At 45.0% G+C, this 14,918-nt stretch overlaps 1 protein-coding gene across 1 annotated transcript in view; it reads right to left on the reverse strand.

The window, feature by feature from the left end:
* Positions 1–3,719: 3,719 nt before the first annotated feature.
* The window catches only part of plcb3 (phospholipase C, beta 3 (phosphatidylinositol-specific)), a 57,377-nt gene continuing 46,178 nt past the window's right edge, over positions 3,720–14,918 (reverse strand). Inside the window, exons 14-34 of the mRNA XM_086196712.1 lie at positions 14,325–14,472; positions 14,015–14,116; positions 13,870–13,943; positions 13,694–13,790; positions 13,448–13,532; positions 12,498–12,622; positions 12,071–12,225; positions 11,820–11,981; positions 11,640–11,739; positions 11,381–11,485; positions 10,405–10,499; positions 10,129–10,270; positions 9,778–9,819; positions 9,440–9,549; positions 9,159–9,268; positions 8,180–8,339; positions 7,873–7,949; positions 7,606–7,695; positions 7,424–7,481; positions 7,129–7,215; positions 3,720–6,531 (exon numbers count right to left, since the gene is read on the reverse strand). Of these exons, the coding sequence (XP_086052838.1) occupies positions 6,220–6,531; positions 7,129–7,215; positions 7,424–7,481; positions 7,606–7,695; positions 7,873–7,949; positions 8,180–8,339; positions 9,159–9,268; positions 9,440–9,549; positions 9,778–9,819; positions 10,129–10,270; positions 10,405–10,499; positions 11,381–11,485; positions 11,640–11,739; positions 11,820–11,981; positions 12,071–12,225; positions 12,498–12,622; positions 13,448–13,532; positions 13,694–13,790; positions 13,870–13,943; positions 14,015–14,116; positions 14,325–14,472 (2,436 nt within the window). The 3' untranslated portion in view covers positions 3,720–6,219. The remainder of the gene's footprint in view (positions 6,532–7,128; positions 7,216–7,423; positions 7,482–7,605; positions 7,696–7,872; positions 7,950–8,179; positions 8,340–9,158; positions 9,269–9,439; positions 9,550–9,777; positions 9,820–10,128; positions 10,271–10,404; positions 10,500–11,380; positions 11,486–11,639; positions 11,740–11,819; positions 11,982–12,070; positions 12,226–12,497; positions 12,623–13,447; positions 13,533–13,693; positions 13,791–13,869; positions 13,944–14,014; positions 14,117–14,324; positions 14,473–14,918) is intronic.

The following is a 14,918-nucleotide window of genomic DNA, read 5'->3' on the forward strand; positions in this document are numbered from 1 at the left end:
AAACCCAATCTTTCTAAATCTAAGTAAGTCTTTCTTTTATCAAGGGGGCTCAGCTGAAGGACAAAAGTAATCCACCGGCTAACGGACCGCCGTGGCTGTGGGCTACAACCAAATGAACTTTTGATGCATTTCAAGACGGTGGCTAATGGAGCCTTTGAGAAGGCGTCAACTTTCCAAAACAAAATATCCCCATCAGTTCAGATCTTTGCAGTGACTCACTCTCAGGGAGGGAGGAGGGAAGGGAGAAAAGTCTGAGGCAACAAAAGTGCAGCTCGGTGAATTACGAGACGGTAAAACCAAACTGCAGCATCAGCAACGAGGGAGAGACGGATAGACTGGGGTGAGAGGATGAGGGAGGAGGGAAGGGGACAGATGCAACCTGACAGCGGCTGCGACTGGTAGACTTTGTCGACTGGGCGTGAGGAGATGAGGAGGAAGGTCTGCCACAAAAACCAAAAAGGTGCGACAGCGACGGTTTTGGCGACAGCGACGGTTTTGGCGAAAGCTCATCATTGACGTGGATTTCACTGGCGACCTGAGGCTTTATTTATGAAGTTCTAGACATTCTGTCATGACACAGCTGATATAGCCCAGAATAAAATACGCGTGATCTCTAAAAAAAAAAAAACCCAAAACAAACACTCGCCTCCCCTGACACACTTTGGTGTCGCGGATCGCAGGGATTTGCAGCAGGTAATCTCTAATTTGCCGTGGATTACAGATTCAAACCAACCTTCATGAAACTTGGCCAGCAGCAGCGAGGGATGAGAGGAAGCCAGAGAGAGAGACAGATGAAAGGTTGGGCTGCATGAATACTACAATAACGGTGTGTAAGTGGTAGCCAAGTAGGCTACCGAGGTTATGAGGGTCGAGCCGAGCCGCCCTTGGCTCTGAAGGAACGGTTTCTCCCAGAACCTCTCAGCCACTGCGCACTGAGTTAAGTTTGCGTTTTCCTTAAATAAGATATTGAAAATCACCAAAGGAGTTCTTGTCAGCTTTTCGACGAGTCATCGGAGAGGCTATGACCTAGGGGTGTTGTTGTTGATGGCGACATCAACGTCAGTGTCTTGGCGGCATCGGGACGAAACGATAACATCGCAAGGGGACTTCAATGCCAAAGATTGCTTTTTCCTTTCATGTAAAAACTTGAAGACTTCTAAAAAGTTTCAAATTCCAGCACGAACCCATCCCTAGGACTGACCGAGAACTCACTTGATCACAAATCTTTCCCGCCATTGCGTGAACATGATCTCTCTTGGGGATTTTTTTTTGTCGGCCGATCGAAGTATTTTCAGACTGCTGCTATTTATATTTGGTCAACTTTTCAAACCCTCCACGTTCCTGTTGTGTGTAGGAGGCTCTTAAACAGCTTTGACCTCATGTTGAGAAAATAAAGCATTGCATTACAGCGACTGGTATTTCCCACCCAGAGAGAGAGAGAGAGAGAGAGAGAGAGAGAGAGAAAGAGAGAGAGAGAGAGAGAGGGAGAGGCCTTTAATCTGGCCTATTTTGTCTGAATCGAGTAGCGCGAAGGTAAAGCTCTGGAGCCTTAAAAACCCTCCTGCCTCATTTAAGAGGTATAAAACATGACAGTTTTCATGACAAATAAACGGCAAGTGCCTTTATTTATGTTTGTATCAGTTATGAAGGAGAAAATAAACATGTCACTGCGATGGACTCTGAAGAAGTGTCAGCGTCGGGAAAAATCCCCGCGCGATAACCCTGCCACTGAGCACCCTCTGTTCACAGCTTGGTATTGTCTAACTACCTCAAGCAGTACCAAGCAGTATTTCTACTCTTTACTCACTGTTTAAAGTTAAGTTTGTAGTAGTTGGGTTTATTTATCCTGTACAGCCTTTTTACCCCTTTCCTGTCACACTTGAACGCCGACAGTCGTCTCTGTCGCTTCTGTTCCAAGGGTGCGGTCACGTGAAACAGAATTTTCCTGTTTCTAAACCTGAATCCACTTACCTTGTAAATGTCTGGTCTCTTTCAGTCAGCGTTTATGTAGTACAGCACACGAAAAGACTCAACGGACTCGACCCGCCGCTACCGTTTTTGTGGTCCCATCCCATCCATCCATCCATTTTCTACACCGCTTATCTGTCAAGGAACGCGGGGATATTGTGAAGCCCTCCTCTCTATTTACTCTCACTTCAGTATTTGCCTCGAGTACTTTGAAAAAAAAAAGTAACTTTTGCCTCAAATTCCACGCAGACCATAGAAATTGTGTACGGAAAAACCGTTAACAGACGAGAGGCCCTATTTAAGCTACGTATGGCACCAGGCACTCTGCTGTACGGGTGCGCTGTACGTTCGGAGTCTGTTAAGCTTCCTTTTGGTATTTAGGAGGCGCCTAATCTGCAGGCAGACCACGGTGCACGGCGCAAAGAGGCAGTAATGAGGCAGTAATTATTCATGTGCATCGCTCAAACCAAACCGAGCGCTTCTCGTCGTTCATTTTTAAGCAGGACTGTCACTTAAACGCATGAATTACACCGCAAATTCACGCGTTAAAAGCAAAAATTAATGCCAGATTAATTAAAGCACACTTGAGTGGCAATTCAATGCGAATTTTACCCAAACACGAGCGTTTTTAAACTCGGCCCACCGAAGGACCCGTACTTGGCAGCGGCTCATCACTTCACACTTGCGTCGCTAGGCAAAGTGCCTGTTTGAGGCTCCGCCTTCAGATGCCCTGACTCAGGTTTTATTCAGTCACCAATAAAAATCTATTTCTAATCTTCTCTTCTTAGTGTATTCGTTTGATTACTCATGCACTACAATTTTGAAATGTCCTAGAATCTAAATTCTTTATTCAGGGACCTGAAGCAGATATGAGATTAAAATGCGATTAATTAATTACAGATCCTGTAATTAATTAGGTTAATTTTTTTTAAAATTGCCTGACAGCACTACTTTTCAAGCCCAGGGAACGCCAGGTCTTGGCGTGTTGCTATTTTTGAAGCAGATCTACCCGGCTGAGGAAGCTTGGCATGACATCCGGCTTGAAACTAGTGATTGCGCTCGCCCGGGCGCCAGTTTGCGTCACGTTCACAGATGGATTGCAAAGAGCCCTATGAGTGACTTCATCAGCAGGACTCTATTTTTCTACATCGATGTCGAAAGCATTACAGTCACGCGTCCAGGAACCAAAATCAGACAAAATGAGCCTCTCATCCAGGCTGGTCAGGTGATCTTTTTATTCGAGCATTTATTTACTAGAGTATTTATTCTATGAATAAACTGAGCATTTCTGCGTGGAAATGAGGTGTAAAGGGGGTGGAGGTAGTGAAGCCCGCTTTACACAAAGGCAGGAATCGACTCTGACGTGGAACCTAACCAATGAGAGATGAAGACTGATATTCAAAGGTCTTTTTTTTTTTTTTTTTAAACTGTGTAAATTTTGCACGATTGTTTTTTTTTTCCACGTGTCAAAGCAAACAAACAAACAAAATATTTTTAAAGTTTCATTTCAGACCACAAAAAAAAAAACCCGTTGGTTTAGAGAGGTGAGTGTGAGGCACTGCACACACGCCGCAGCAGGCGCAGCTCTGGTATTTAAGGTGTCCTGTGTCCACCTCTATTAGCATACTGAAGTTCCCGCATCGTCATTTCTGGTTTATGTCCAGTACTGCGTCAAAGTCATGTGCTACCCATGCGTTTTCAACGCTGTGATGTCATCAAGTGTAACAATACGTACGTTTTTTTTTCTTCGTGCTGATTAAAGAAGGAAACCTTCCTTTCGCAAAGTCGAGGATCCCAAAAAAAATGTGTTCAGTTAGAAAAGCAGTCGCATTGATCCACAGCTCGGAAAAATATTTACAAGCAACAGAACCAAGAGTGACAAAAGTACATGTTAAACACGGAAATGCAGCTGGTGAAGGGTGACTGGAAGGAAAACTACAAAAATAGCGTACCTAAGAGTATTGTACACATCTTTACAGAGTAACGTGGAGTGGAATACTTGTCACCTGACTTGGAATGGTTTGAACCAACTTGACAGTTAACGCAGGGACGGTCCGCGAAGAACACGTCCCTGGCAAATTATCCACCGGGTTCTCGAAGAGCGGCATCCAACATGAGCCAGCTGGGCATTTATCCTGTGAGAACTGGAGGACAGCTGGACGTGACGGGGCTGGCGGGTCCTCTTGGTCGACGGCTGCTCGATGACGACGAGTCAACGGGTGCAGACGTTAAGAAAGCGCTAAAAACAGGAGATACATGCGACTGCGGAATGATTTATTAATGAGCAATGTCTGTCGAAATCAAAGTACCCCGCACAATGCCTAGTTTGATTAAAAAGACGTTGATTTTGCCAGTCATTTTTCTTTCATTAGTAAAAAACAAAACAAAACAAAAAACTTTAAATAACCACAAAAGAAATCACTGTTCCAAATCCATTTAAATACTTTACAAAGACTAGGAGAGGGGAATAATCAGACAGACAGGGAAGCCAGTGCTCATGGACGGGGGGGGGAGGTAGGAGAGGCCGAGTCTCATTCTAAAAACTTTTTAGTGTAAAGGTTAAAAAAAAATATAGTTTTCCCTCATCCCTCGACCTCCTCTCATCCCTCATCTCTCTCCAGCACTTGTGGTCAGTAGTAAAACTCAAATAAAACTTGACATGTACACAGAATACATACAGACAGAGCGCCATCGTTTCACCCTTCAAAGTGGACCTGACAGGAAAAAAAACAAGTCTCCAATGACGACGAAAGGAAAAAAATAAATACAACAGGGACAGAAAACCCACATTCAGTATTAAGTTTGAAGAACGGAGGGAACTTTGTGTACGTGACGATGCTCACCAATAATTTTGGCAGCAAGAAGTTATTCTCTTTTTTTCCAAAGCTCAAGGGAAGTTAAAGCATAGAATAACAATAATAATAATAATAATGATAATGCGGCTGATCTGAGCAAATCAGACTCCCCTTCGTTGGCTTTGCTACTTAAGAAGGTGATGTCCTCCTCCCAGCTACCAGAGTAGCACACACACACGCACGCACGCACGCACGCACACACACACACGCGCGCGCACTTTCCATTTAGTCGAAAGTATTGCTGTTCCTAAGAGCAAATGTCACATAAAGAGATTATCCCTGTGAGTGTGTGTGACTAGGAGATAATCTCCCAGTCACACACACTCACAGGGCTTGGTTATCATTGATAGTTGGAAACTACTGAGGTTCCTCCACAAACAGGGCCTATCAAACCGGATGTGCCTTTTTGGAGAACTCGACCTCTCAACCAATAAACTGTGGATGAATGACTGAATGAATCGAAGGAAAAAAGCAGGTGTTTCTGCTTCCACGCGCACTCAGAAAACCGGACCCTCGCTTCCTGTCGTATGCACACACACGCACACACACACACACACACACACACACACATCTATGGCCAGATGGATGTTTGACAGCCCTACCACGCAAACTCGGCTGGATTTTAATTGGAGGTTAAGTGTTATCCCCACAAATAAGGCTGCAGATCCTGGTGATGCAGTGGTGTGTATTTGTGTGTGTGCGCGTTCGTGTCGGGGCGTACTACAATGGCATAATCAGAATAGAACGACGGAGAGCGCAAAGCATACGTTTAAATCACTACCAATGCCGCAGCACCACTTACTGGCCGGCTACTGCTATTACAACTACGACTTTAGATAGTCTAAAATTTTCTTTAAAGAAAAACCTCATTTTTCATATCATACCTGCTTGGTATTTGTCGCGCCTACTTATTTGTGGTTCTTATGGATATTTATTTGCAGGGCTCAGAAAATTCTACAGGCTGTTCCGAGTAGACACCACCCCCCCCCCCCCCCCCGTAAACTCCGGAAAAACGAGTTTTGAAGCAGTTTTCAATAGCGAGCTTTAGCAACGACAGCGTGGCCAACGATAGAAACGATGTAAAGAAAACGGCGCGAGAGGATTCAACAATAAAACCAAAAGGACAAGTAGATGTAAAAAAAAACACAACTAAAACAAAATTAAAAATAGCAGTTCGATTATGATTCTTCTGAAATCTTAAAAAAAAAAAAAAAGGCATGATGTGTCGTTTGACAAAATCGGCAAAATAAAAAATAATATAGCTCTGTTGAGAAGAACAAAACATGTATGATAAAAAAAGGAATAAAATTAGTAAATAAACTTTATCATTACTATCCCATATAATAATCATTATAGATCCCGTTTGAATGTATTTTTCTTTGAACAAGTATTCACTTTAACTGAATGACATCTCTGCCTCAGACAGGACCGGAGTCGTGGACGACGACGTGGAATCGGCCAGTGAGGCAGTGCTATTGTCCAGGCTCCGATTCCAGGCACTCCGATTGGGTGTCGATGGGTACGAGGGAGTGGAGCAGTTAGAGGGTGGGCCCGAGTCAGAACTGGGGCTGCTGTGATTGGACGAGGGTGAGAAGAGCGCATTTTTTCGGAGACCTTTGTTTTGGCGCTCCGCCTGCAGGTGGTGGCAGATTTCTTCTGGGAGTCGCCTGTACTCTTCCTCCAGGTCGCCCTCCAACTGAGACTGGAGCTGGACAGGGAACATCATGAAATAATTAAACAAATAAGGAAACGAGCCTATTTGTTGTCTTCAATCACTCAATCGCTCTTGTTGTGACCGCCTCCCACTTCAAGTAGACGCGTTGCCTTCTTTTTTTCTTTCTTTCCGTTACATTCAGAGGAATCGAACACAGGGGAAGCAAACAGTAGCAGAACGCAGAACGGAGGGTGGCGATGATGTTTCGGTGGTTGCGTCGGTGGTGGATGTTATTCCAATCCCAGCACCGACTGAACGATGTTCGAGCGCTCCTTGATGGGTTTTAATTGTGGCCATTTACAGGCGGAATCAGACGGCGAATCGGTTTCATCGAGGTTTTAAAAGCTTTGAGATGAGCGCCGTTCAGTGGACTGGCTGATTATCTTAGCAGTGAAAAGCCCTGCTCCTGTGATGGCTGACCAGTTGAATACAATATTTCCTGGGCACAAACAGCAAAACCCAAATCGTTACTTCCTCCAATGTTGAAACGGTAGCACGAAATTGAAAGCGGGACCTTTTCGTGGAGGGCGACACTGTCACAGAGCCCCCGAAGGACGCACCCCGCTGAGGAAACACCTAACGCCTGCTCACCAGTGGAAGCTCCTCGTCTATGTGTTGTAGTATCTCCCGCTGCTTCAGCATCAACTTGTCCTGCCTCCGGGTCTGAGCCTCTTCAAGCTGGGGTGAGACAGGAAGGGAGAGGAGGAAGATACGGGAAGGAAGCGAGGAACATTTGAGGTCAGGGGGAAAGAGAGGAAATCAAGTATGAAGATTAAAGGAAGGAAGGCATTGGTTGATTAGGAAAGCAGAACATATGAGTTTGTGAGTGACGCGATGGACGGCAACGGCAGAAAATTGTCATCAAGTAGGGAAATTCGGTACTTGCCCTGCGGATTAAGGTCACCGAATCTTGAATGTGTTTTCTGTTAATGTCATTCAATTCCCTGTAGAGACAGACAGAAACGTCAAAAGAAAAGGAAGGGAGATCCGGGACCAAAAGTAAAAAAGACAAACGTGAATGAAAACAGTGTCAAATAGCCATCACGGGGAAATAAAACATTCATTTACGTTTCTGCCTTCTCTTTGTCTCGGCTCTTGGCTTCGCTGATGCTGTTCTGTCGCTTCCTGTCTAGGATTTTCTGGAGCTCTTTCTTCTCCCTATCGGAGAAAAAAAAAATGGACATAACATTCACAACGCAAAGATAAAGCTTAAGGTTTTCAAAGCAAGTCTATATTCAATATGACTAATGGGAAGGAAACAAAGGATGAGGTGCTAAATTGAGACTTCTCGTCCAGCTTCTCTCTGGCGTAACCGTTTGAGGCAGCCGTACTCACTTCTCGCACACCTCCCTGAGCTTCTTGAGCTGAGCTGCTTGGCATTCGTGAGCTGTCTCCTTTAACTTCTGGAAAGACTAAAAATACACAGTCGCAGATGACAACATGTCAGCGAGTCACTGTCCAGGTGCTTTCGAAGTTTCTTGGAGGTCAGTTAGTAATGAACTCCAGAAGTGAGTATACCAAGGAATTCACGGCAGAAATACAGAGGGAACATGCGCCACCTTGAGTGTACACATTGGTTTGCATAATAGGAGCAAAGATACATTAGACTGTGTGTGTGTGTGTGTGTGTGAGATCTCACTACCTCTTGCAGATGTGTTTGTTGCTTCTCTCTCTCCAGTGAGTGCAGCTGCTGGCGAAAATTCAGCAGTTCTTGCATCTGCCATTCTCTTAGCTGGACGGTCTGCTTTTCAATCTCCTGATCTAAGGCTGACAGTTCCCGCTGCACTGGCTCCTGAGGCTCGCTGAACACACACACACACACACACACACACACACACAGCATGACTAGGCTGCAACCGTAATGTCCTTAAGCTAACAGGGACCATCCTGTCTTCATCGGCGGCTGCCCTCTTCTTTCCTTTACATGGTTTTATGAGAGTCTTTGTGTTTGTGTTGTGTTGGTGTGAAATAAAATTAAAAAAATAGCGATGAGACACAACCCCGGGAGAACCTGAGCAGGTTCACATTTTTCAAAGACTAATGAGCCTACGGCTAAAACAATAAGAATCAATTAAACCAGCTTCAAGAGCCCGTATCCACAATACCTGCTGGAATACTACCAAGACTAGGCGAGCCCCTTGAAGGCTGCCCCGGCTACGTTTAAGTTCTATGTGTTGACGAAAATGCCCAGCAATATCAGTGTCGTACATGGCTTATTAGTACTGTTTGCATGCACTTTGAGTTGAAACCATTGATCACTTTCAGTGCACAGGGAGAGCAAGGAGCAGCTTGTCCTCCACTGTCTGGCTCAACAGGAGTCAGTAATGTCAGCATCCAGCTTACTAGTGCCACCTTCAGCTCAAGAGTAGGAATTGCTCTGCTGCATGCATGTTTCAACAACGGAGACGGACTGTCAGTCAGACCGTCTGATTTGGATATTCAGTCAAGAGGGACACCCCTCCAGGCCGGGCCAAAAGACAGATGAAAAAAAAAGAAAAAAAAAGTCCACACATATCTTAGTGTTAAAAGTTTATCAAGGATGTAATAAAGACAGTAGAATGAGATTCATATCCTCCATCCCCCCTTTAGGAGCTGTGCTGTGTTCATTCGTCCGTCCTTACTTTTTCTTGACGCTACGTTTGAGGTTTTTCTCCATCTGACTGCGCCTCCTCTGGGTGTCAGACAGAGGCTGGCTACTCCGACTCTTCTGATCCTTACTGAGATTCCACACCTGACGTACACGTATGCAAATATTTAACAATGCAAAGCCACAGAGAAGTTCATCTTGTCACTAAAACATGAATGCAAAAGTTTGAACAACAAAATATTCAGCAGTTTAAGCAAGAAGTTGTAAAGAGTTAAAAGGATGTGAGCACAGATGTGTGTGTGTGTGTGTGTGTACCTTCTTACGATGTTTTTTTCGAAGCTCCTGGAGTTCTTTGTTCTGCTTCTTCATAAGTTTTGTAAAGCTCTTCTGCTGCTTCAGCTCCTCTATAGACTGGACCTGGATATCTGACAGACAGACCGACACGAGGTTGGAGCGGCGGGACAATAAAGCGCATTTATGGGAAAAAAAAAAAAAAAAAAAGCGAAGACTTTAAGACTTCTGCTTGGAAACCCCGTGAGCCACTTCTTGTGAGTCAAAGTTAAAGAAAAGACCAGTTACAAAAATGTATATTCACAAATCTATAGGTGACACAAAGGGTCTGTGCGAAACTGGATGCGTCGGGATGACCTTACCTGCCAGAACAGTGGCTATGAGGTCCTCTTTCTGGCTTTGTGCTACACACACACACACACACACACACACACAAAACGACAACACAGGAGAGGCATACAAGATAGGATGGGTGAAATGGATGACGGGAATGATACACAAGGCTCAGAAAGAAACAAAAAATCAGTGAGCCTGAAGTCGTTTTCCACTGAAAAGGACAACGTCAGTACAGTCAGCTGGGCTGTGCAGACAAACACATACGTGGACAACAGTGATGACACGTGCATTCAGTTTGCTCAGACAATGAAAAACTTCCAAGAGGAAACCAAAATGGTGCCTCTAGTACCACGCGTATGAATTGTGAATGTCTCTACCCGGTGTAGGCAAGTTGATAATGTGAAGGTCCTCATCCACTGAGCCAGGAGGCACGTTGGGGAAGGGAGGGGGGAGTCGACATCCCGGAATGATGTCACTCTCTCTTGGGGTTTCTCCCTCTCTGGGTTGGTTGGGGACGTGCTGTTCAGATGCAAAGACACGCTCGCGTGATTGAGACAGGTTGCAATGCAGGGAGGAGTAACAACAGATTTTTTTTGTGTGTGTGTCTGTAGAAGGTGAGGGTTTTTAATATTGACCACAAAGCGTTGTCTCACCTCGCTGTTGTCCTCTATGAGAACAGCCAGCTGCGTCTCCCTCTTATCCAACTGACTGACGTGCCAGATGGGATTTGTCAGCGCCTCTGCATACTCTGAGACACACGCACCCACACACACACACACACACACACACACACACACACACACACACACACACACACACCTTTCAGCATTTTAGGTAAAGTCTTGACTTGCAGGGACTAACTTTGCCTGCACTCAGCGCCACCCTCTTCTTGATCTTCCGTCACAGCCGTTGCTTGCTGGACAAACAGAATCTGACTTCGACGGGCAACAGCTTTGACCGAAGAATCAATCAAAGGGGTGGGGCTTAAGATTGATCATTTGTAAGACAGGAAGTCCCCAAATTTAGCAACTCCGTTGGACTAACAATGGAAAAGTTAAAAGGACACAAAAATACCGGTGACCACAGTTCAATCAAAACCTCCAGATTTTATGAATTTCAAACAGACTTTGCAGTGTCAAATCTCTCCATTTGGATTATCTACTTACCCTCATGCCCCTGAAAGGTTGGGCGAAGTTTTTTTTAATCCACAAATCGCAGCTGGACTTTAACACGTCTTTTAGATCACATCAGCTGAGCAATATGATGTCATTTTATGGTTTCATTATGTATCTTTTACTTACACTTGAAAGCTGGTCACCGTTCACTTGGAGTGTTCGGGAGGTTACCGCAATGCCTTTGCCTTTGGAACTCAAGCTGTGTTTTGTGTACTACAAAAACTCACCTGACCTCTGTCGGCTTGAGGGTGAGGCAATGAGATAACGACTGAAGTTTTCAGTGTTGAGCGCACTATGCTGTTAGTGGTCTTGAAGGACAGTCATGATGTCATGATGCGTGATAGCAAAACCGGAATGTGTCTGCTTTCAGTGATTTAGGCAAGTCTAAGTCAGGTAAGAGTGTGAGATTAAAGTGTGGGGGGGGGGGGGTTCGATATCAATCTGCTGTTATTACCCTGGTGTTCATTCGGGATGTAGTCCTGAGCTTCAGTGTAGACCAGCAAAGAGGACAGGAGGAGAGGCTGGTTTAACTCATTCTTCAAGTTAATGTAGTGGTAGCCTAAAAGGGAAGGAAGGAGTCAATAAGTAAGTGTTAACAGTCACTCAAGTTTTGGTTCCGTATAAATTGCAGGAAATAAAAGTTCTCCCGCTTAAAGTTAAGCCAGCGTATTCCTTCTAGTTTTTTTTGGGGGGGGGGGGGCCTGTGCACTGACCAGGTCTAATGGCTGACACGGGGAGGATTCGATGTCCAATAAACTTGCCGTTCTCCTCAAACACTGCTATCCTCAGAGAGGCCAGGGTTGGGAGGACCACCTGGAAGTAATAGATATATTTCTGTTGTAGAGGGAAGGAGAACATGTAGGAACCACCGGAGAACACTTTCTTGTACTTACCTTATTGAAGACAAACATGTCGTCATCCCACACAGGGTCGAGCGAATTCCCATTAGACGTCTTGGTTCTGTACTTTCGTTTTGTGTCAGCCGGCAGTCCAAATATGTCCACTTCCACATACACGCCAACCTTCTTATCAGTCAGGAACTGGCCTGAGATCACCTGGAGGATGTTGGGAAACACATTTTCATTATTAGGAAGAACCTAAGAGTCACATCAGTCACATACTTACACACGCAGTTTGCCCTCACCCTAATCTTGACAGTGTTGGCGACGATGCCATCCACTATGTTCTCAGTAAAAGGGTCAAAGTGTTTGTCTGTCCTTCTCATGAACTCCGGCTTCAGCAGGTAGCCACTGTGGCCATTATACTCAAACACACCAATGTTCAACTGCATGGCGAGATCTGAGAGAGGGGAAGCAAGGGACGAAGAAGAAAAGGAGAGGAGAGGTTTCATATCATCATTATCAATTCGCATGTTGTGTAACATCGCATCTGTTTGCTTTAAGAATCCGTTTTGGACACTTTTGAACTTTCTTAAAGTCAAGCGATGGACATGAAACAAGACCGATCTCATTAGCCCGCCTATGCAGCCTGTCGCTCCTTGTTTTGTATCCATTATTCTCAAGCGTTAACCGTGCACCGTGCTCTCCGGAGATCTTTGTCCCACGACTCACCAAGGGTCTGAAAGTTCAGCGCCACCATCTGGCAACCGACATTCCAAAAGAGCTGAGGCATGTAGTTGGAGCTGTCCACTCGAGTTCCTTTGGGGTAGATTCGGCTCAGCTGGTTCTTATTGTACCTGGGGGAGGGCTGTTAAGCAGTCAACACCGTAGAGCTAAAATATATGGGAGTTTTCCCTAATAATAAGAGCACAACGATAACAAACACATTCTTCTTTTGTTTTTTGTTGTTGTTGTTTTTTTGGTGGTTGGGAAATAAAAAAACCAACAACCCCAAAAAAAAACCCAGTTTGAGCGCCTTTCTTTCACCAGTTTTGAAGTCCGTCCTTTTACCTGCCCTCGTGCAACCTGACGTGCAGCATCCTACATCTCCAAGTTGTCATGAACGTGACGGTTTTCCAAACAAAGGCAAGACGCTTACCTGGGAGTAGAGACAAGGCGTGGCTGCTTGCACTCTATACTTTAGTTTTGTTTTTTTGGCGGTGTTGGCGGTGGCGTCGAACTTTTTTTTTTTTTTTTTTCTAAATTTTTGTTAATGAATGAAACTTGGGTTGTTGTTGTTTTTTTTTTTAAATTCGGAACACAAAGAAAGCCTGAGGCTGATTTTCACCCACATATGTGGAGGGGTTTTATTTTTTCAACAACTGATTCGGCTGAGGTCTAAAATCTCAGAGCACCTGGATGAGGTCACGTTGCCTCGGTAGAGGTGTTCCTACGAGTTCAGTATTTGACGATGGTCAGGATTAAAAGGTAATTTTTTTTTTTGGATGACTGTTTCCACGTTTGCTCAGCCCTCAGCAATGTAAGCTGTTGGCTAGGTGCCATTGACAGTGCCAAACTACAGTATACCACGCAAAGCTGAGGACGAACGGACTGAGTTTCAGCGTTCAAACGCCAAAAAAGAAGCAAAGTGTTTTTAAGGTATAAGAAGCTTCCAAGGATACTCCACAAATTCAATAGGAGAGCTCTTTAGTGTGTCCATGCCTTTTGTTTCCACAAATGACGACATCTCGAAGAACTTCTTCCTCTCTGATAGACAGAAAGACAGAAGAAGAATATTGAATGAATAAAATGAACAAAAAAACACAAACAACAAGAACAACGAATGTCCAGGAAGTCTGTCCCCTCATCAGTCATGAATGAGTCCACCAGACCGCTGTCATTCGTCTCCGTCATTCACACACACTTACTGGCTGCCACCTCAAAGCTCTTAAATTTGACGGGTTCGATGTAGTTGACCAATGTCGACATCTCCTCTGTAGCGTTAACCTCACTGCTGGCAGTACCCTAAGGGAGGCAGATACCACTGATCTGTCAATCAGCCACATCAGCCAATCACATATCATTTGTGCTCGTGATACCCCACCTCATCTGAATTTGGCTTTTTCAGCTCAGTCACTGGTTCATCCTCTTCGTCGTCTTCACTCTCTCCCTCGCCTCCTGTGGGGATGTTACAACTGTTACACGCTGGCATCCTCTCTCTCAGTACACCCCCTGATTCTCCAACTCACCAAGGGACTTGCGAGGCTCTGAGTCTTTAACCATCCTCTCAGCAAGCTTCTCCTCACCATTGGACAGGAGCTGGCTTCCATCGCTGTCCGTGAGAGGGCAGTCTACACGGACAAGATCGAGTCAACTGGTGTTAACGTGTTCTGTCTCTTAGCCATGTCCCACTGTGTCCCGGTGCAAAAGCTGCTTTCACCAGTCAGGAATTCAGATGTTCAACCCCACATTCCATCACAGACAAAGATTATTTTTGTAATTCTTCCCTTCAAACATATATTTCAGCAAACTAGACAGCACGGGCTTGTCTTAACACACCATTGCTAAGTGACGACTGCTCCTCCAGATCCCTGCGGCGTATGCTGCCACCGCTGGAGGGCCGGTGGTGGTGGTGCTTCTTTTTGTTTTTGATGAGAATCTTCCCCAGAAGCTCCTGTGGTGAGGGGAGGGCCTGCCCCGGAACCAGCTAAACTCAGGCACAAAAGAAAGCTGGATTTAATGACTCACTACCATTGCTAAAATAGAATATTTTAAAAGTTTTTTTCCTTGAAGTAACATTTCCAACATTTTCACTCGCTACTACATTTGCTTAAGTTCAGTTAAACTGGAGAGTGGTTCAGAAACCTCTGACCAGCTACGGCTAATCGGATATTTGAAACGGAAACTAAAAAGGCTTTTCAAAGACCGATCTAGGGGTGAAAATAATATCAGAAAAGTACGAATCTTTTAAAGTAGCATTTAGCATGAACAACCAGACTGAGAGATTGTGTGGCAGCAGCACAACATCAACCTGTACCAGCGCTCCAGTGTCGCAAGAGTCAAGACCGAGCACAAGCCTCAAATCAGTCCGACAACTTTGCTGTGTAATCACTCAGGATCAGTGAGTCTCAAACTATGGTGGTGCACGAGTTC

The sequence above is a fragment of the Aulostomus chinensis genome, chromosome 24 (assembly GCF_037954235.1).
Source record: "Aulostomus chinensis isolate RoL2024-O1b breed Wild chromosome 24, RoL_Achi_v1.0, whole genome shotgun sequence".
Lineage (NCBI taxonomy): Eukaryota > Metazoa > Chordata > Actinopteri > Syngnathiformes > Aulostomidae > Aulostomus > Aulostomus chinensis.